The following is a 20,424-nucleotide window of genomic DNA, read 5'->3' on the forward strand; positions in this document are numbered from 1 at the left end:
CTGAAGGCTGGCCTGTTTCCTATTAGTTTCTTAGTTACGTCGACGGGGAAGGGGGAAGGGAGACCTGACACATCGTGACGCATTGAGTTGCGGGTATGTTATGGTCATTATTAAATTGCTCATATATGATATTGAAAGAAAGACAATTTCTAGTGTTAGACGCCTTTAAGCAGCCACATATACACATGCTGGCAACATTATTGATGCATGGGGAATAGAACCTGCACCCACTGAGCCGTAATTGAAAGCACAATCAACGAGGACACCTCACAGTTCCTGAAAAGCCTCCAGATTTATTATGATGATGACATGCTATCGCTCAGGTTACCTCACAGCCGGGAACCTATTGGCCATTCTGAACGGGCCCTTTAACCAATGAAGCAGACGCAATCGTATACGTCATTGGACAAAATTATAACAAAATTATATGTAAACCATAACATGGTGCAAGTTGGAGACAATTAAAACAACTTGGTAAACGATGACACGCTGGCAGCCAGACACTGCGCCTGTACAGTTGCGTCGCTTGTTCCAACCAGCACGGGGTCTTGGATATTGATTCTATTTCTTATCCTAAAGTGGCTAGGACGCATGGATTTTGACTTTATGATGCTCACAAAGATGGCTTCCTAGTTAGCAAGATAAGGTGATGGTAACTGAATTTATCAATCCTTTGAATCTTTCAAACTCTGCGTGAATATAGCACCATAGCACCATCTGTGTGTGTGTGTGTGTGTGTGTGTGTGTGTGTGTGTGTGTGTGTGTGTGTGTGTGTGAATTAGCCCGAGTCCCTGTTATGGAGTGTGCCTCTGAGTGTGTACGTCCTGATATAGGCCGTACAAGGGCTCTGTCTGTATGGGAGTCGCCTTTCAGAAAATCCAGCGTTGTGATAGATCGATGTTGATATTTACACTGTTCCGTCTTCTGTCAGCCACATATACGTTCACTGATGTCGTCACATGTGCTGGCGTACATGTTTACCGTTATTCACAGTGTGCACTCGCAGGTCAACAATACCAGTGTATATCTGACTGGGAGCATGTCTTCGTGTTATGCGGTCACGCTGTCGTTTTTATGTAAATAGCTTCGTAACTACCTTTCAGACGTGTCTACAACTGCAACCCGTGAACATATTTCTGACTCATGGTTTATGAAAACAAAGATAAATGTGTCACATCGCATCTAGACAGCGTTCAAAATAGCCAGTGTTGTTAAGCTGTGTTTACCTAAATATCACAAGGTCATTCGCGCCATATAGCATGAGTAATGCTTATGGTTACTTAAAACAACATAGTTCACTCAACTTTACGTTTGCAACCGTACCAACGGAGCATGATATAGTTTCTTTTTGTTTTTTTAAAAAATAAAACATATTTAGGGCTCCTTGCCTCTAGGCAGGAGAGCTATTGTAATCGTTCGGATTATCATTATTATTTATTATTCCGCCGATTTTTGTACCAAACATAACTCCTAAACTTAAAAATCTCTAGACTCTAGGCCCAATAGCAAAGGGGAGAAAATTCAAAATTAATTCCAAAAGTTTGACAGCAAATAGCTCAAGAACTAATTGTTCCAACACATCCAAATCTCTTGTACAGATGAACAATCGAATTCCCAACAATTTTGCCTGGACGGGTGAAGTCGCTAAAACGTACCGTTTGGCAGTTATTTTTGTTATCAGTTTTTTTCCATGTTTTTCAGCAGTTTTCTGAGTAGTTTGCTCCCAAAATGTGCTTTGCTCCAATTTGGTATCAGCTCTAGACATTCCAAACTTTCCATAACTGATGTCCAGTAACCATTGTGCAAGTTCTGCACAAAAGTGCCAGTATGATAGATGAAGTCTTGGTGATTCCAGAACACTAACTGCTTTTACCGTACACCCAAGAACAACTGAGATACAGCCTTTTAAAGATGGAACTATTTCTTCTCCAGAACTTCTTAAAAGGTACATCACCCCCGCGACCCCGGCTGTATTTGGAAGATCCGCTCGCCTGTCAAAAACGTATTCTGGCTCCGTTTTGGACGATGATTTCTGGCCCTCAAATACAATAGACAGAACTAAAGCCAAGGAGCCTATATCGTTGCTTGCAACTATAATTTTAATATCGTTCGTCGATAACAAGTTTGATAGACTGATCTGTTGCACCGAAAGCACTAGTCACCAATATAGTGAAAAACGTGATGCAATACATCGGTTCGACTAACTGGGTAGAATAATCCGATAAATATGCAAATGAGTTCACCAAGGAGGAACTACTTTAGAATCCATGCATCGATACCAAGTCTGAGTAATCAATGAAGTATTGACTACCGTTCCCAAGAAGATCACGCAGGTGTTTCTGAAGGCAACAACTGCTGCAAATAATCTGGAAGAGTGTGATAAATGGATGGTTCTCTAGAACAGTGTCTTTTATGCAAGGTTTTCTCTTTACGGTGAAAACCCGTGAATATCCGGTTAGAATTGGTCTTCAGCAACGCATGCATGCGTGTTGTAAGAACGGACAAACGGGATCTCGGGTGGTCAGGCTCGCTGACTTGGTCGATACATGCCATCATATCCCAATTGCGTAGATCGATGCTCATACTGTTGATCACTGGGTTGTCCGGTCCAGGCTCGCTTATTTACAGATCGCCGCCACATAACTGGAATATTGCTTTGTGTGGCGTAAAACTAAACTCACTCACTTATCGTGAATTAAAGTACGAGTAGCTTAAGAATGACTTTCTGTGATGGAGAGACGATAGCCCCTGTGGGCTTCCTAAATTGCATATAGGTTAGAAATTTTATATTTTCACCCAAAGTCGCAACATATCTATTCATGACATAACGATATTTTCTATATACCCCCACATCACAGTTTTATCCTTCACTTGTTTGATCGGCATTCTAGAAGCTGGTGAATAAGTATTGAAGCACACAACTTCCTATTTATTACATAGAGCGCTCTATGCAATATTCAAGAAGTTGTCATGCATTAAGTTGTATGCTTCCTTTTTTATATCCATCACTGTCGGAAAATATTTGGGCTTAAATAAACAGGCAAATCTCACACCTAAAATCTAAAATAAGTTCAGCTGAAACATCCGTGATGATTCTGATTGAAAGTGGTCTTCAGCAACCAATGCCTATCGTCAGAACCAACCGGTGGGTTCGGGCGGCCAGGGGTGGAAATAACTTTAATATTGCTAGTGTACTCCGGTACAGTGGCACATGTAAAATCACTTGCCCTGATAATATTTCCACTATACCGGCCGTTTTCTTGTTGATTATTTAAATAAACAACATAAACATTGGAATATCAACTGGACACCGGTACAGTGTGATATACAAATTTGCTTGCCCGACAGTAAAAAACACTGGACTCGGGCGTCGAGCAATTGGTTATTTCCACCCCTGCGGGCGGTCAAGATCGCCTGATGATACCTTTCATCAGTCCCAGTTGTCTAGACACATGCTCATGACGTGGATAATGGAATGTCTCGTTCAGGGTCCCGATCCACAAAACGTTCATAGCGCTGCGACATTCGTAAACCTCTAGAGTTGCGACAGGTCGCAACGTTACGAACACTTTGTGGATCGGGATCATAAATTGTTTACAGACCGTGATTATTTACAGGCCCAAGTCATGCAGCGGAAATATTGCTGAGTACATCGTTACACAAGAATAGAACAAAAATGGCGGAACTTGCTTGTCTCTACACCACCCCACTAATTGTCGTTCGAGACGAGGACGGGGATCGTGGCTCATTCTATCAACCACTTATTTGTCTTGTCCAAATTCGGTCAGTTACTGGGGACGGTGGGGTAGCCTAGTGGATAAAGCGTTCGCTCGTCACGCCAATGGACCGGGTTCGATTTCCCACATGGGTACAATGTGTGAAGCCCATTTCTGGTGTTTCCCGCCACGATATTGCTGGAATATTGCTAAAACGATCAGTTACGGCGTTACATAACAGCACAATTGCACCGAGCAAAGCCTAAGACATATATATCGGCTAGAGCAACACACGATTAAAACATCCTGGTACAGGATTCTGTGGTCACTATAACAACAAAAGTAGATGCAAATGTTCAGCTATAGATGCTGAGGTTACTATGACAACACAGGAGGACGAAAAGACATAGCTACAAGTACATGAGCACACAAACCTGGTATCCGCTGCTGAGGTTGAGATTGGTAAACATGGGGACGAAGACAAAAGCACTGACGATGTAGACGGGGATGTATCCGATGGCGTAGAGCCAGTAGATGCCGCCGTTGTTGTAGATTTCGGAGGGTATGCCGAGGATGAAGACGGCAGACATGAAGCTGACGCAGATGGAGAAGGTGACGGGGATAAGGGTCATTTTCCTGCCTCCCGTCAGATGGGTGTCCATCGTGATCGCCTTCCGCCGGGCCTGGCATGCGTAGAAGACGCCAATGGCGGAGGATACGGCAAGCATCAGGATGAACAGGAGATAGTCCGCCCAGTGGAAGGTTCGACTGGATGGGGCCATTGTTGTGGTCAGGAGTTGTGCTGGAAGAAACAGAGACAACATTAATAAGGCGGAGGGAAGACGTAAACTTCCTAGAGGACATCCCGTTGGACTGTACAGGTAGTCATGGCGACTCTACTATCAGAGGGACTAAACTGACAATAATTAATGCATAAGAAACTAGGCCAACTGACGACAAATCGAACTACGTACACTTCAGTTTTACAGCGGTTAATCCCGATCTTGTCCTTGTCTATGGAACATGACTGAAGACCATCTGTTCTGAACGGTACATTCTGTTGTGTACTGTGCTACGAGGTGTCTGTTCAAACACGAGTAGATTGATTGATTGCGTGTCCATTGTATCTTGACCAGGTCAGGGACGAAACCCGCCGTTCATAACGCACTGTACGTATCTTATCAATATAGCAGACCCAGTTAAAAGACTGCTCTGCCTGTCTGTATCCAGCACAAGATATCTGCCCAACTCGTTTACGAACAATATTGCTCGCAACATACTCTACGTATCTACATCACACACATACGTACAATACTGCTCGCAACATACTCTACCTATATCTACATCACACACATACGTACAACACTGCTCGCAACATACTCTACCTATATCTTCATCACACATACGTACAATACTGCTCGCAATATACTCTACCTATATCTACATCACACACATACGTACAATACTGCTCGCAACATATTCAGCCTATCCCTCGATCACACACATACGTACAAATCTGTTCGCAACAAACTCTAGATACCTCTGTCCCACACGTGTGTAATACTTCGCGCAAAATAATCTCCTTATCCCTATCACACGCATACGTACAAAACTGCTCGTAACATCCTCTACCAATGTCAATGCAACACCTATAGTTACCAGACATTTCGCAACATACTCTACCTATATCTCGCAAGGGACTCTACATCCTCACCTTCATCCAAAACCCATATTATTTTAATGCCACTTTTCCATGGACTTTAGATGAGACTAAGTACGTCGTGTACGTCACGATACGTGTCAACGCAATAACAACTTACATTACGACGGGAATCCAAGTACAACGTCTATGATGTCAGCAGGGCCGCTGACCTACAGCATTCCTCAACGTGCTTCCACATATTAAGCGATGTGGTGATTTCCTGAGACGCTGTCTGCAGCTCGCTCCTCCAAACACCTCAGTCCGATTATGTATTCCAAGGAATAATAATCGCCTATTTACGCGTTACCACGGAGAATTGTTCCACATCGAACCCTGCAGAGAAAGCAAGATGATTAAGGAGACTGGAATGAAAGCTCGGTTGGCAGCGGGACGACTGGGTCCCGTCATTGCCACCTGTAGTGTCCGCGTACATCTGTCATCCCGTCAGTCATACGACAGGGCTGATATACACACTGCCAAATAAGTACGTTGTTTGCTGCACTAGCTTCTGATTCACTTGTAGCAACCAAACAATCTACGCCCAGCCTTCAGTATAGTGGGGTGAGGTCAATTTGGGCTCAGGATTATTGCACTTGTATAGCGACGTGTGTATGTGCGTGCGTGCGCGTGCGTGTGTGTGTGTTTGTTGGTGCGTGTACAAGTTCGGTGTATTGCATATTTTATTGTGCCTTCCAACTGAGACGCTCCTCTAGGACACAGAAGACATGCAGACTCCGAGCCGACCAGTTCTTGTTTCATCATCCCCTTTAAGTCGCGCACCAGGCAGGGTAACACTAAGTACCGTATTTTAAAGTCTGTTGGTACAACGCATCCATTGATCGAACCGCCGACCGACCAGTGAAAGTGCTATATCCACTTGCCCACGGGGACGGTTTACATATCCTGTTCGACGTGAACAAGACCAGCTCAGGTCCTCTCTCCCCCCTCCCCCCCCCCCCCTCCATTAAAGCAGCTGACAAGGTATTGATAGCCTTGCTCCAAGACTGGACTGAATGCCAAGTCCGTGGATGTATAGTAATTCTATCCTTTAACAGTGTTTCAAGAGGCAAGTCTAGATAAACGGACAGTACAAGGACGCCAGTCTGTTAGTTACATGTTTAGAAACTTTCATTTAAACTAATAATTATTACCTTACATACTTGTGCAAGTCTAAGGTATAGAGGAATGTGAGCATAGCGGGAGTGAATCAGCGGGATACTCAAGCGGAGGCAGGGGCGCCGCAGTGGTATTTAAATAAATACATGCTCGAGGGTTTCAAGAGCAAGTGAGTGAGTGAGAGCGAGTGAATGAGAGTGGGCGAGCGAGTGTCAGCAATATCCAACCATATCAGTGCGGATTGTATGTGGTCAAACCAGTGGTTGATATTATAAGCAATCATCGCGTGAGGCACACACGTATGGACACTTGATCCAATCATCCACCACCGTAGGTGTCTCATGCCAGCGCAGCATCTATAAGTAATAGACTGACTGTGTTGGTGATGCAAGTTGAAATGTCTACATATGGTAACACGGCACAGTGTTGTTTTACTACTCGGTGGTGGTGGAATTGGGTTTAACGTCGTGCTTGAGAATATTTCGCTCATATGACGACGTGCATGCGTGTGTATGTGTAGGTGCGGCTGCTTGTACTAGCCCAGACTGAAGCTGGTTTTATAGTGCTAGCTCACTGAGGTACCATGCCGCAGTGAAGCATGAATACCCCACTCAGACACATTATACCGACTCCGAGCTGACCAGTCCTTGTTGTACCCATTAATGCCGAGCGCCAGGCAGGGACCAACAAGTGCCATATTTTAACGTCTTTTGGTATGACGCGGTCGGGGATCGAACCCGCGACCTTCCGCACTCCGGCGGACGCTCTAACCAATACACCACGCAGGCGGTCTTTTACTACTCGGCTATCTAATATGTTCATGGATATTTTACGGAAGCAACTCAGAATTAATTGGGTTATGGTGGCTATGCATGCAGAAACATTCCAACTATGTGATAGTAAGCTATATGCAGTCTGTATGACACCAAGGATATACTCGACGCAGGACCATGCCATCCCGGGATTCCACAACATGTATCCGCTATGTCTACGAGTCTGATCTCATGAGTGAGTGAGTTTAGTTTTACGCCACACTCAGCAATAGTCCAGCTATATGGCGGCAGTCTGTAAATAATCGAGTCTGGACCAGACAATACAGTGATCAACAGCATGAGCATCGATCTGCGCAATTGGGAACCGATGACATGTGTCAACCAAGTCAGCGAGCCTGACCACCCGATCCCGTCAGTCTTCTCTTACGACATGCATGGGGTACTGATGATCAATATTCTAACCCGGATCTTCACGGGTCTAGTCGCCTCATGCAACAGGCCCGGGTTGCTGAAGAGCAATTCTAACCCGGATCTTCGCATTGATCAGTGGTATATTGTTCAGCTATACACTCTACAGTGTTGCTCGTTGTGTGACGAGACCCGTGAAGATCCGGGATAGAATTGCTCATCAGCTACCCATGCTCGTCGCAAGAAACGACTAACGGGATCGGGTGGTCAGGTTCGCTGATTTAGTTGACACACGCCATCGCATCCCAAGTGCTTAGAACGATGCTCATGTTGTTGATCACAGGATTGTCTGGTCCAGACTCGATTATTTACAGACTGCCGCCATATAGCTGGAATATTGCTGAGTGCGGCGTTAAACAAACAAAACCAAAGGGAAGGATCTCTTGTGCACAGCGATTTGGTTACACATTATGTTGACAATGGATATCTTTAAAGTGAGTTGGAATCTACGCTGCTTTTATCAACATATTAACAACATCTACACACCATAAACATTCGGAGTACATCCATTTCGGTCAGGTTCTTAATCTGCAGTTAAAATTCATGACTATAACTCAATCGCCATTTCTACCTGAGTGTGTGAGTGTGGTTTTACGCCGCTTTTAGCAATATTCCAGCAATATCACTGCGGGGGACACCAGAAATGGGCTTCACACATTGTACCCATGTGGGGATCGAACCCGGTGACGAGCGAACGCTTTAAGCACTAGGCTACCCCACTGCCCCTCATTATTCACCTGAAACCTACCTGCCAAAAGTTATGCCAATGTCCCTGTCCCCCGAGGTTTCACAGCACGAATGTTTCTCACATATAGCTAGGTAAATAACGTGGAATCCAAAGGAGCACAAAGGCTTGAAAGATATACCGATGCACAAATTTGTCTGCAGATGCCCAAATACACTATTCCGAATATGACTATACAAATGTGTTACAAAACATTACATATTTTCATGCATGAATATGCACATGCATTAATTACTCATGCATTACATATTTTCAAGCAATTTCATGCTTAAGTATGCATTACATAATTTGATATCTCTTTCAGTGTGCGCAATATTGATAAATACTGTACATGAATGAAGCTGACTTCAATACATTTCACGATTGCATTTATATGTATATCAGTCTAATTCCATATTTCATAGGTGCAGTAATGTTTGGACATAGTCAAATGGAAAACTGCATAAATGACAAATTTTTTATGGCTACAAAATATCTCTTAAACAAGAGTCAGATGTCCTAAGAATTGTCATGCCAGACTTTTTAAGACAAAGAACACTTTGGGGAATATATTCGAAAATATAATATGCTTTTCAATGTGACCAAACTAAAACATATGCTCAAGTATTGAAACGTTACTTAATACTAACACGCCATATTAGCGACGACTTTAACATTTAAAGTGAGTTGTCAGTAAGTCCTTAAATTTGAATATCATTTTTTTTCAAGAGGCGACTAACAGGAATGGGCGGCCAGGCTCGCTGACTTGGTTGACACATGTCATCGTATCCAATTGCATAGATCGTTGCTCTGGATGTTGATCACTGGATTGTCTGGTCTAGACTCGATTATTTACAGACCACCGCCATCTAGCTGGAATATTGGTGATTGTTAAGTAAAAAAAATAACATAAATAACACTGTGTAACATGTCAAAAATATGTTTTATCTAAGATGATTGGGAACAGGATATCAAGAAACAAAAAAAATCCCCCAGAATTCAAAACTGTGAAGTGTATTTGTGTGCATGATATATATTTTGAATTTTTTCGAATCCAAAGTGATGGTTAAGAGACATGTATGTGCCTCTGGCATCCAGGGAGGTACCAACAAACAAACAAAAACACTCAAGCCACGCATCGGGTAAGTGGGGCACTCTACCGATACACACTATGCAGCGACAAGATGATTCAGAGTGACTTCCCTTAGATTCACTTATCGGGATGCAAACAGTGACTTTTCACTTGAAAATATGGAAAATCAGTGATTCAATCGAATCACGGCGCGGAGTGTAGTCCACCCTGACTGTACTGTCAGTACGAAATAGGAACCCAGTGCTAATGTCATACAAGTATCGACATTCAACACACGAGATCGGTCCGGTTGAGAAAAAACATGTTTTCCACAAGCATGGCAACTGGTAGGTGATCACGGTGAGATAATCACTGCATTGCACACAACATGCAATACAACTCCACGTGGGTTTAGGTATGAGGGTCGTATCAATATGACGTTATAACAAGGCAAACACATGGGGAAAATAACCGTCTCACACACCAAAGACAAGATATATACTTACGCACGTTATGCTACATCACGGTTTTGAGGTGCGGACCAGGCGAAGGTGAAACACCAGTTCATGAGATTATTCCGCAGTTTTATTAAAAAATAAGAACATTTTCATATGATAAACGCTATAATTACATGACATGATTATGACTTGTATATGTCTGGTTTGACTCTGTTTCTTGATTCTGTGACAGTATTTCCTGTAATATGTGAGGAAGTTGGGGACTATTTTGTTCATTTGTAGGTTGATCATTACTAATGTACCAGCTGTGGAGACCTACTGGACTGTTAAGTGTTTTCACCTGTTTAAGTAAATAAGAAAATTTCACGATCAAACGGACGTACAAGGTTATTGTAATAACAATGCAAATTGTTAACATTGAGTTCATTTACAACAGCATTCTCAAATGTCAAGCAAATATATCCAGCTTTCATCAGTTTTAAGAGAATATTGTAAAGTCCTACAGGTTAATGAAATACCACAAATGCTTGCTATATTTAAACATCTTCAAATAAAATAGATAAATGAACATACTACATGTGAAATACAACAAACAAATGCTTGATTTAAAAAAATAATAAATCAATCAATAAATAAATGGATGGATAGATAAGTAAATATATTATATTTTCTTATGAAATAACTTTTATGTTATCTGATGATATGCAAAAATGTATACCATCATAGAAGCATAAACTTTTTCAGATAACTAGCAATTTAGAAAACAGACATATCACCTCCATCGTAAGAAAATCATTTCACAATTGTTTTTTTGAGTTATAAACATATGTATGACTTCTACATGATTTTGTCTTTCATACACTCTCATGAACAGCTGTGACTGAATTATAAATGAAACATTCAGTTTGACTTTTGAGTACATGTATATCATTCACCAATTGAAAGGGCAGTGTGTAATCAAGTGGCCATAGCTCTCAATGAATACCTGAGGTCAATTCAGTCAGGTCAGACATGTTTTAAATATTTCAAAGTTTTGTTGAAACTATACACTGTACTCATTCACGTTTTCATAAATACGTAAAATCTTTTTCATGTGTCAAGAATTCCTATAATGTTGGCAAATCTCATTAAAATAGTTGTCAGTTCCTGTTGCCACTTCACCACATAACAGCAGAAATATCTGAGTCAGTGAGTGAGTGAGTTTAATTTTACGCAGCCCATAACGTTATTCCAGTTCTATGGCGTCGGTCTGTAAATAATCGAGTCTGGGCCAGACAATCCAGTAATAAACAGCATGAGCATTGTTCTACGCAATTGGAATACGATGACATGTGTCAACCAAGTCATCAAGCTTGACCATCCAATCCTGTTTGTTGCCTCTTACGACAAGCATGGGTTACTAAAGATCAATTCTAACCTGGATCTTCATGAGTTATAAATATCTGAATTGAATGAGATGGTTATGTCAGCCTGCCTTTTATAATAAATATATTACCTCACAAGCAAAAGTAAATATTTCTACAAGTCTATGGTCGACATATTATATTAAAAAACTTCATGTAGACATGACAAGTCGTGAAATACATTAAGAAAAAGCACCGTAACACCGTTAATCAAAAGCATCATTTAACGTAAAACAATGCAAACCTGTAATTTTGACCAAACGGCTGAGGTGAAGTCTAGTGGTTGAAACGTTCCCATGCCATGGTCAAGGTTGACTGTGACCAGTGTCCTAGCTTTTTGGTTAGCTACCACTACTTACTAGCATGCCATTATCATGTCACTATCATGTCACTATCATGCCACAAGCATGTCACTAGCATGTGGGATCATGTTACTAAAGAGGCTGATGAAGCAGGGCCCCCTTCTATCCAATGAGAGCCAGACATGTGGAAAGATGTTTTCTGGTTACTAAAGACCCCTGGCTGATGAAGCAGGGGGTGATGATGACTTTAAGGGGGTCACCCATTTTGTTCTGGTGAGCTGGGGGGTCATCAATTCTGTACACATGTACTAGGGGTCAGCAATTTTGTACATAATATTTTAAAATTATGCTTAGAAATTATGGGAAGGGGAGGTGGGGGGTCATTGATTTTGTACATGACATGCAAGGGGGTCACTTATTTTGTACATAAATTTTAGGGGGGGTCATTCACATTGTACAAGCTTCTCCATAAAATCATCACTCCCCCCTAGCCATAAATTATGAACGGTCCCTAAAGAGAAACTGATCAACTGAAAATTAACAGAAAGCCCTTCCCTTTTCTGTAAAATAAAATGTGATAAGAATTATGGACAGTCATGTCAATTTTCAGTTTACTAGTACAAAAGATGACTGACAGATTGGTTTTGAAGTTTTCGGAGGACGCTCATTGGATCCCAGTGCTTACAGTGGTGAACAAGGTGCCTCTTTCAATGTTCTTGGTGAGCTATAGTCCTTAGTAATGTTGTTGTTTACTTGTCACCTGACCCTGCATTTAATAATTTCAGGCGTTGATGTCAACCAATCAAAGCCAGATAGACTAATTCCTGGGGTCAGATATCACAGAAGAATGAAGTTTAAGTGGTAGGTACAATTGTTCTATATATCTTCGACACTTGCTGTTTAATATAAAATCTACAATGTGTGATGCTAATAATACATACTTGACCTTACCTGTTTTGTAGGACCTCTACCACAGTTTTTTGTATCCATTAATCAGATATTACATGTCCATACATATATCTATGTTGATAAATAAATCATAGGAAATGGACAAATAAAAGTTACTTTTCAGGGCTGTAATTTTGTTTCAATTGCAGTAACAGGAAAATGGTCAAATAGTACACCAATCAAATACCTAGCAGTTAAATGTGTCAGTATGCATGGCTAAAGTCAACTGACGACTAAATGTATGATGAGTTGCACATATGCTATTATCTTTCTCAATATCAGAATATGTAAATATGAGCTATAAACTCAGTGTCGATATATTGCTGAAACAAAGCTGATCTGACTTCAATGTACACTCACTCACTCAGCATAATCAAATTATGTACCATATTTGTAATTTTTATTCACCTCACTGATTTATGTTGTTTTACAAGAAATTGAACTGTAATAAAGTTGTTCATATTTTAGAAAGTGATATTGAATTATGTCTCCTGGCATCAAGATATTTTTGCTGCTTAAATGGTTCAAACAAACAGCTAATTTTGTGTAGCCTAATGAAACATTAATGTCTTATTTTTCATTCCAGACAATCAAAAAGGAAGATTGTAATTGCATAGCTATGTATGTGTTACCATGGTAACCAGAGGAAAGTATCCAACCACATAGAATCTTGTGTCAGATGGTCATGTGCAAAGCTACTTCCCTGACAACATAAAACGAACACAGTAATCATTGGCAGCAGATCAGCAAAGGATCAAACAGTTGCATGGAAAGTGAAGGACATGATGTCTTTACTTCAACTTGAGAAACATCTCCAAGGCTCAGTGAATGCTATGAAGTGACTGTCGGGCCTGGTTGCATGAGGCTGGAGTACCATCATGAGCAGTGCTGAGGCAGCTATCACCTTCCTCCTTAACGCTCAGTCAGGAGACATGGAGGGCGTGTGTCGGTACCTGGATGCTGGGGGGGATCCTAACTTCACAGCACCGCCGGTAGGATGGGGTTTTATACTTCTTCCCAAACAGGGTTCAGGAGATATCATACCAATGAATCTGCATCATAATTTACCGGACGATAAAATTTCCATGTCTCGTGCTGGACTCTGGATCAGAGGGTCCATAGGATTCAAACCATGGACCTTCTGATCCAAAGTCGGACACCTTGTCCACATGACCAAAGAGGTTAACCTTGTCTGAAAGCTGGCAAGGTAAGGATGTCATCTGTGGGATGACTCCATGCCCTGCTACATTTGGCAGACAATTGTGATGTCATCAGTCGCCATGACAATAAATACAACACTGCGGTCTGGGCTACTGATCCTGTTACTATTTACAATATGGATACTGGTTGCAAACAGAACAAGTAGGAGGAAATAATGTCGGGTGATAACTAAAATCTTACCTTGTGCCCTCTTAATATGCATCAAGACTCTCGAAAGACTAGAACAATGCTTCACATGTCTTAAGTATTTGTTATTGTTATCAATTTTTCTTGTTATATTTGAGTTTAGGACACACAGTGTGTTCAGATTACTTGGTTTGATAAATGTTACAGGAAAATAGTGTAAAGAAATACTGCAGTTGTAAAAAGATTGGCTCATTGTCCAGACTTGATTATTTGCAGATGCAGAAATATTGCTTACTGCTTAGTTCAGTGTAAACTCTGTCTGTCACTGTAGGCAATTAAAATCTTTGTTTTCAGAGAAATATGACAGCATTGTTGATGGCAGTGAAAGAAGGCCACAGAGACATTGTGAAAGAGTTGCTGAGGCGAGGGGCAGACGTCAACTGTAGATCCCAGGTGAGTGTGTTGAGAGAGTGGACATTACCTGTATATCAGAGGTGGGAGGGAGGGGCAGACGTCAGCTGTAGATCCCAGGTGGGTGTGTTGAGAGAGTGGACATTAGCTGTATATCAGAGGTGGGAGGGAGGGGCAGACGTCAACTGTAGATCCCAGGTGAGTGTGTTGAGAGAGTGGACATTACCTGTATATCAGAGGTGGGAGGGAGGGGCAGACGTCAACTGTAGATCCCAGGTGAGTGTGTTGAGAGAGTGGACATTACCTGTATATCAGAGGTGGGAGGGAGGGACAGACGTCAGCTGTAGATCCCAGGTGGGTGTGTTGAGAGAGTGGACATTAGCTGTATATCAGAGGTGGGAGGGAGGGGCAGACGTCAGCTGTAGATCAGAGGTGGGTGTGTTGAGAAAGTGGACATTAGCTGTATATCAGAGGTGGGAGGGAGGGGCAGACGTCAACTGTAGATCCCAGGTGAGTGTGTTGAGAGAGTGGACATTACCTGTATATCAGAGGTGGGAGGGAGGGGCAGACGTCAACTGTAGATCCCAGGTGAGTGTGTTGAGAGAGTGGACATTAGCTGTATATCAGAGGAGGTGGGAGGGAGGGGCAGACGTCAGCTGTAGATCCCAGGTGGGTGTGTTGAGAGAGTGGACATTACCTGTATATCAGAGGTGGGAGGGAGGGACAGACGTCAGCTGTAGATCAGAGGTGGGTGTGTGTTGAGAGAGTGGACCTTATCTGTAGATCCCAGGAGGGAGGGAGGGGCAGACGTCAACTGTAGATCCCAGGTGAGTGTGTTGAGAGAGTGGACATTACCTGTATATCAGAGGTGGGAGGGAGGGGCAGACGTCAGCTGTAGAACAGAGGTGGGTGTGTGCTGAGAGAGGGGACATTACCTGTATATCAGAGGTGGGAGGGAGGGGCAGACGTCAGCTGTAGATCAGAGGTGGGTGTGTTGAGAGAGTGGACATTATCTGTATATCAGAGGTGGGAGGGAGGGGCAGACGTCAGCTGTAGATCCCAGGTGGGTGTGTTGAGAGAGTGGACATTATCTGTATATCAGAGGTGGGAGGGAGGGGCAGACGTCAGCTGTAGATCAGAGGTGGGTGTGTTGAGTGAGTGGACATTAGCTGTATATTAGAGGTGGGAGGGAGGGACAGACGACAGCTGTAGATCAGAGGTGGGTGTGTTGAGTGAGTGGACATTATCTGTATATCAGAGCCGGGAGGGAGGGGCAGACGTCAGCTGTAGATCAGAGGTGGGTGTGTGTTGTGAGAGTGGACATCCACTGTAGATCCCAGGAGGGAGGGAGGGGCAGACGTGAGCTGTAGATCAGAGGTGGTTGTGTGTTGAGAGAGTCGGCATAATCTGTAGATCCCAGGAGGGAGGGAGGGGCAGACATCAGCTGTAGATCCCAGGAGGGAGGGAGGGGCAGACATCAGCTGTAGATCCCAGGTGGGTGTGTGTTGAGAGAGTCGACATTATCTGTATATCAGAGGTGGGAGGGAGGGGCAGACATGAGCTGTAGATCAGAGGTGGGTGTGTGTTGAGAGAGTGGACATTATCTGTATATCAGAGGTGGGAGGGAGGGGCAGACATCAGCTGTAGATCAGAGGTGTGTGTGTGTTGAGAGAGTCGACATTATCTGTATATCAGAGGAGGGAGGGAGGGGCAGACGTCAGCTGTAGATCAGAGGTGGGTGTGTGTTGAGAGAGTCGGCATAATCTGTAGATCCCAGGAGGGAGGGAGGGGCAGACATGAGCTGTAGATCCCAGGAGGGAGGGAGGGGCAGACATCAGCTGTAGATCACATATCTCATCACTTGTATGTTTCCATGTCAGCGAGGTGTGACGTGTGTCCACACAGTGGCTATGGTGGGGGATGAGGAGATGCTGGACCTGCTGCTGGAGTATGGCCTGAAGATCGACTCTGTCATGTCAATGCTGCATGTGAGTACCATTGGCAACATAGCTGGAATACTGCCGACTCTGATGCAGATGAATATACACGTTATCAGTCCATAAAATATATTCACGGACTCCTGATTTGATGATACTATATTAGATGTTTTGAATCTAGTTTCCTTGCAACATCCTGGCTTTGTGAGTTGTTGTCTTTACTGATGTTCCCTGATTGACAGACAAAGTATACGCCCCTGTATCTGGCCGCCCAGCAGAACCACTACAAGGTGATTGAGAAGCTACTGCTGCACGGAGCAGACCCTCTCTGGGAGATGGAGGTGATGTGGCTACATTCTCTGCTGATGTTGTATCCTGTTGTTGTCTCGCCTGTCTTCCTATATATTGTAGTTAGCTCCCCTGATGTTCTGTTACCTGTAGTTACCCCCCCTGATGTCCTGTAACTCATAGCTACCTCCCATTCTCTTATATATCATGTAGTTAACTCCTCTGTTGTCCACAGATATGTATGATGTCACAATCATCCTGTATATGTGATATCACCACCTGCCTATATGTTGTAGCAGTGTATGAAATAAGGCCTGTCTGACCGCCCGAGATGGTCTAGATTTCTGACGGGCGGTCTAAATTTACAGCTAGCCAGCCCAATGATCTGGTAAATGTTTTAATTGTTCCATACATCTGAGCAAATTCAGCATATCTGGGTGTCTGGTCTGGTTAAATCCATTTTGGGCTGGTAACATTTTGAAGTTATCAGCCCTGATGTCTGGATGGATTTTTGGCTTATTTCATACACTGGTTGTAGTTACCTCCCTTGTTGTCGTGTATCCAGGAGCTATCTTCCCTCTTTTCCTGAACCTAGTAGTTACGTCCCTTTTGTCCTCTATCCTGTAGTTACCTCCCCTGTTGTCCTCAGATACCACAGCCTTCCTGCTGGAGTGACATCACAACCAGCCCATGTCTGTATCCCAGTGTTAACAAGTGAACTATCTATTGCAGGTCCCCATGGATGATGCATCACCATGCTTGGCTCAGTGTGTGAGTATAATCTAACTAAAGCTGTAACATGGGAATATGTACTGTACCCTTATCCAGCCTCCCACTGGCAACACAACCCTCGAGACTACTGTTACAGCATGCATCTGTTTACTTGTAATCTTGACATATAATCATAATCAATAGTGATAAGCCTGGATTACACACAATGTTTATGTTTACATGCCATGTTTGGACCGCCTCCGTGGTGTAGTGGTTAGAGCATCCGCCCGGAGGGCGGTAGGTCACGGGTTCGATCCCCGACCGCGTTATAAATAAGACATTAAAATATGGTACTTGTTGGTCCCTGCCTGTCACTCCGCATTAATGGATAGAACAAGGACTGGTCAGCTCGGAGTCAGTATAATGTGTCTGAGTGGGGTATTCATGCTTCACTGCGGCATGGTATCTCAGTGAGCTAGCACTATAAAACCAGCTTAAGTCTGGGCTAGTGCAAGCAGCCGCACATACACATACACACTCATGCACATCGTCATATGAGCGAATTATTTTCAAGCACGACGTAAACCCAATTTCACCTCACCTCACCTCACCTCACCTCACCTCACCTCACCTCACCTGCCATGTTTTATGGATAACACCTTTGTTTTATTCATTCACCAGATGAAGGAGCAAGAATTTACTGTGAAATATTGTACTAGCAATAAAAAGAAGTTTTTATCCATAAACTGTGTCATGTATTCATGTTCGTCCAACTTCTAAAAGCCTTTCAAGAACTTCAGTGTTTATGTTGCAGAGGATGAAGGCTTCTGACATAGCTATGGTGTTGGGTAATGCAGAGGCTCTCAGTGTGTTCATCTTCTGGTGCCATCGACTTGGCCCATTCGCACCTGACAGAGTGGACGAGGTAGGACACACATAATCAGATGATGAGGTCTTTCAAAGTGAGGATCATATTGGTGCCAGACATATGATATTCTTGGAATATTCCAAAGGGAATTCCGGCTTAGAATAGATACTAGTGCTAGTCTGAGGAGGTGATTTAAGTAGAGGGTAATGTCCGTGTAACTCTCCATTTCCTTAAAAATAATGGCGCCGAGGCACATTATTTTTAAAGAATGGCGAGTTACAAGAATATTACCCTACTTAAATTACATCCAAAGTACTGGTAATTTTAAAAGCCACATGTAATGAAATGAGTATGAACTATAAAGGTCTTACAATTGAAACTGGTATACGCATCGCTCCATTCCTGAAAAATAATGAAGCGAGCAGACAATGAAATGATGTCACAAGTGTAACTTAATCTCAGGTAGCTTGTTGATTTTGTTGATTGACTATCATATTGTGCTCTGGGAATGACATGGAAATATGCAAACAATATTAATATCTTGATTGTCTGTTTACAAAAAGCTTGTAAACACAACTTTAGCCTGTCAGAGTGGACAAGAGACTTAAGCTGTGATAGTGATTAAAAATTAGAATAGTTTTGAATGTCAAGATTTATGCTAAAGTGGGGATTGGGTGTCAGGTTGTGTGGTCAAATCATTGTGTGTCATAACATGGAAGGGTGATCATAATATCAATCATTAGTTTGCCTGGTTCCTGAGCTAATAATTTACAGGCTAACAGCTACTCACTGACTGATGGACAAATGGACAGATGGACAGACAAACAGAGAAAAAACAAAACAGAAATCAGACAAAAATCCAGTCTAAGTAAACAAAGGCTCAGTACTATTCGTTACACTGCTATACTGAGTCAAACAAAACCTTGTGGAAGGTCGCGTCAGATAACCTTTTAGCGACCTATGACCGTCCAATCAAACCGAGATGGCCGAACAGATTTGACCGATCAGACAAAAGCTACTATTTAGGGTTTGGCGGGACTTACAAATTGATCTTCCAACAAATGAAAATTGCATAAAACACAGATATTTGCCCTGCAGTATATACGCTTTGGGGTTTCTGATGACATGGCTATCATTAGCTAATATTTCAGCAAGCTGACTTGCTTGAATACTTACAAATCGCTATTTTCAGCGACTCTTTACTCACTGCTATGGCGTGCCTCACTACGAACCGATCATACGGAAAATAGCATTCTGATTAGTTCGAAACAAACTTTTTGGAGGTAAAAGTTCAAAAAGGTATGTGCGAATGTCAACTTTCGCGATTTGGTAAGCTGTGTTCTGATTGGTCAATTGGAAAGGTTATCTGACGCGACCTTCCACAAGGTTTTGTTAGACTCAGTATAGCAGTGTAATGAATAATACTGAGTCTAAGTTTACTTAGAATGGACAAACATCATTGCTGCAATTGATTCTGGTTCATTTAGATATTTGGCTTTCTTTTGAAACATTAACATGCAACAAATGAAAGTTGGAAAGAAATAGACAAATGAATGAATAAATTCATCCAGTCTACCTCCATCTCCACACTGATCTTCCAGCTGTTGAACCACACGCCAAGTACGTCTGCCACGCTCCGTAGCAGCATCATGGACAAGCTGGAGAACCTGGCCACCATGGCACAGAAGCAGGAGATGGACGGCTTCAACGAGGTACGACTTCACAGTCAGGTTACACCATGGAAGTGTCTCAGAGAAATTTGTATTGCCGACTGAAGTCTTAGACCCAGCTAACAGATTTCAGCTGGTTTGTTGCATTGTCTTGGGTGTCCTTTTTATTAACTCTGCTTGTCATTTATGGTCATGGTCAGGGATGTTTTTGTTTTTCATCATCTGTGAATACACCAGAGGAGAAATGTTAGGAACAAGATTAATAAGAAATGTATTTTATTAGTTGTCATTTTGAACATTGTAAGTGTCCACAATGTAGATAATACTTGTCAGTCTTTGTTTATTCTGATGTGATACAGCTGCCAGATTTACCTCTCAAAGACTTCATTAAGGCTGCAGAAGCTGGCCAAACTGATAAGATGGCTTCCTTCTCCAGCAACCAAGATGTCAATGCTACCACACCAGTAAGTGGACTCATTCTGCTGAGTTGTTTTCATTCATATTTCACTT

The 20,424-nt window shown here is 42.6% G+C and overlaps 2 protein-coding genes across 2 annotated transcripts in view; one reads left to right on the forward strand and one right to left on the reverse strand.

Moving 5' to 3' along the window:
• The window catches only part of LOC124261910 (sodium-coupled monocarboxylate transporter 1-like), a 29,883-nt gene extending 19,761 nt beyond the window's left edge, over positions 1 to 10,122 (reverse strand). The window contains exons 1-3 of the mRNA XM_046696272.1: positions 10,078 to 10,122; positions 5,537 to 5,751; positions 4,151 to 4,518 (exon numbers count right to left, since the gene is read on the reverse strand). Coding sequence (XP_046552228.1) covers positions 4,151 to 4,498 — 348 coding nt within the window. The 5' untranslated portion in view covers positions 4,499 to 4,518; positions 5,537 to 5,751; positions 10,078 to 10,122. The remainder of the gene's footprint in view (positions 1 to 4,150; positions 4,519 to 5,536; positions 5,752 to 10,077) is intronic.
• LOC124261909 (ankyrin-3-like) overlaps positions 9,711 to 20,424 on the forward strand; it is a 29,240-nt gene continuing 18,526 nt past the window's right edge. Inside the window, exons 1-10 of the mRNA XM_046696271.1 lie at positions 9,711 to 9,918; positions 12,520 to 12,595; positions 13,269 to 13,674; positions 14,384 to 14,482; positions 16,321 to 16,428; positions 16,620 to 16,718; positions 17,398 to 17,436; positions 18,191 to 18,301; positions 19,846 to 19,956; positions 20,274 to 20,378. Of these exons, the coding sequence (XP_046552227.1) occupies positions 13,561 to 13,674; positions 14,384 to 14,482; positions 16,321 to 16,428; positions 16,620 to 16,718; positions 17,398 to 17,436; positions 18,191 to 18,301; positions 19,846 to 19,956; positions 20,274 to 20,378 (786 nt within the window). The 5' untranslated portion in view covers positions 9,711 to 9,918; positions 12,520 to 12,595; positions 13,269 to 13,560. The remainder of the gene's footprint in view (positions 9,919 to 12,519; positions 12,596 to 13,268; positions 13,675 to 14,383; positions 14,483 to 16,320; positions 16,429 to 16,619; positions 16,719 to 17,397; positions 17,437 to 18,190; positions 18,302 to 19,845; positions 19,957 to 20,273; positions 20,379 to 20,424) is intronic.

The sequence above is a fragment of the Haliotis rubra genome, unplaced genomic scaffold (genome assembly GCF_003918875.1).
Source record: "Haliotis rubra isolate DU_JTF1 unplaced genomic scaffold, ASM391887v1 Scf815, whole genome shotgun sequence".
Taxonomy (NCBI): domain Eukaryota; kingdom Metazoa; phylum Mollusca; class Gastropoda; order Lepetellida; family Haliotidae; genus Haliotis; species Haliotis rubra.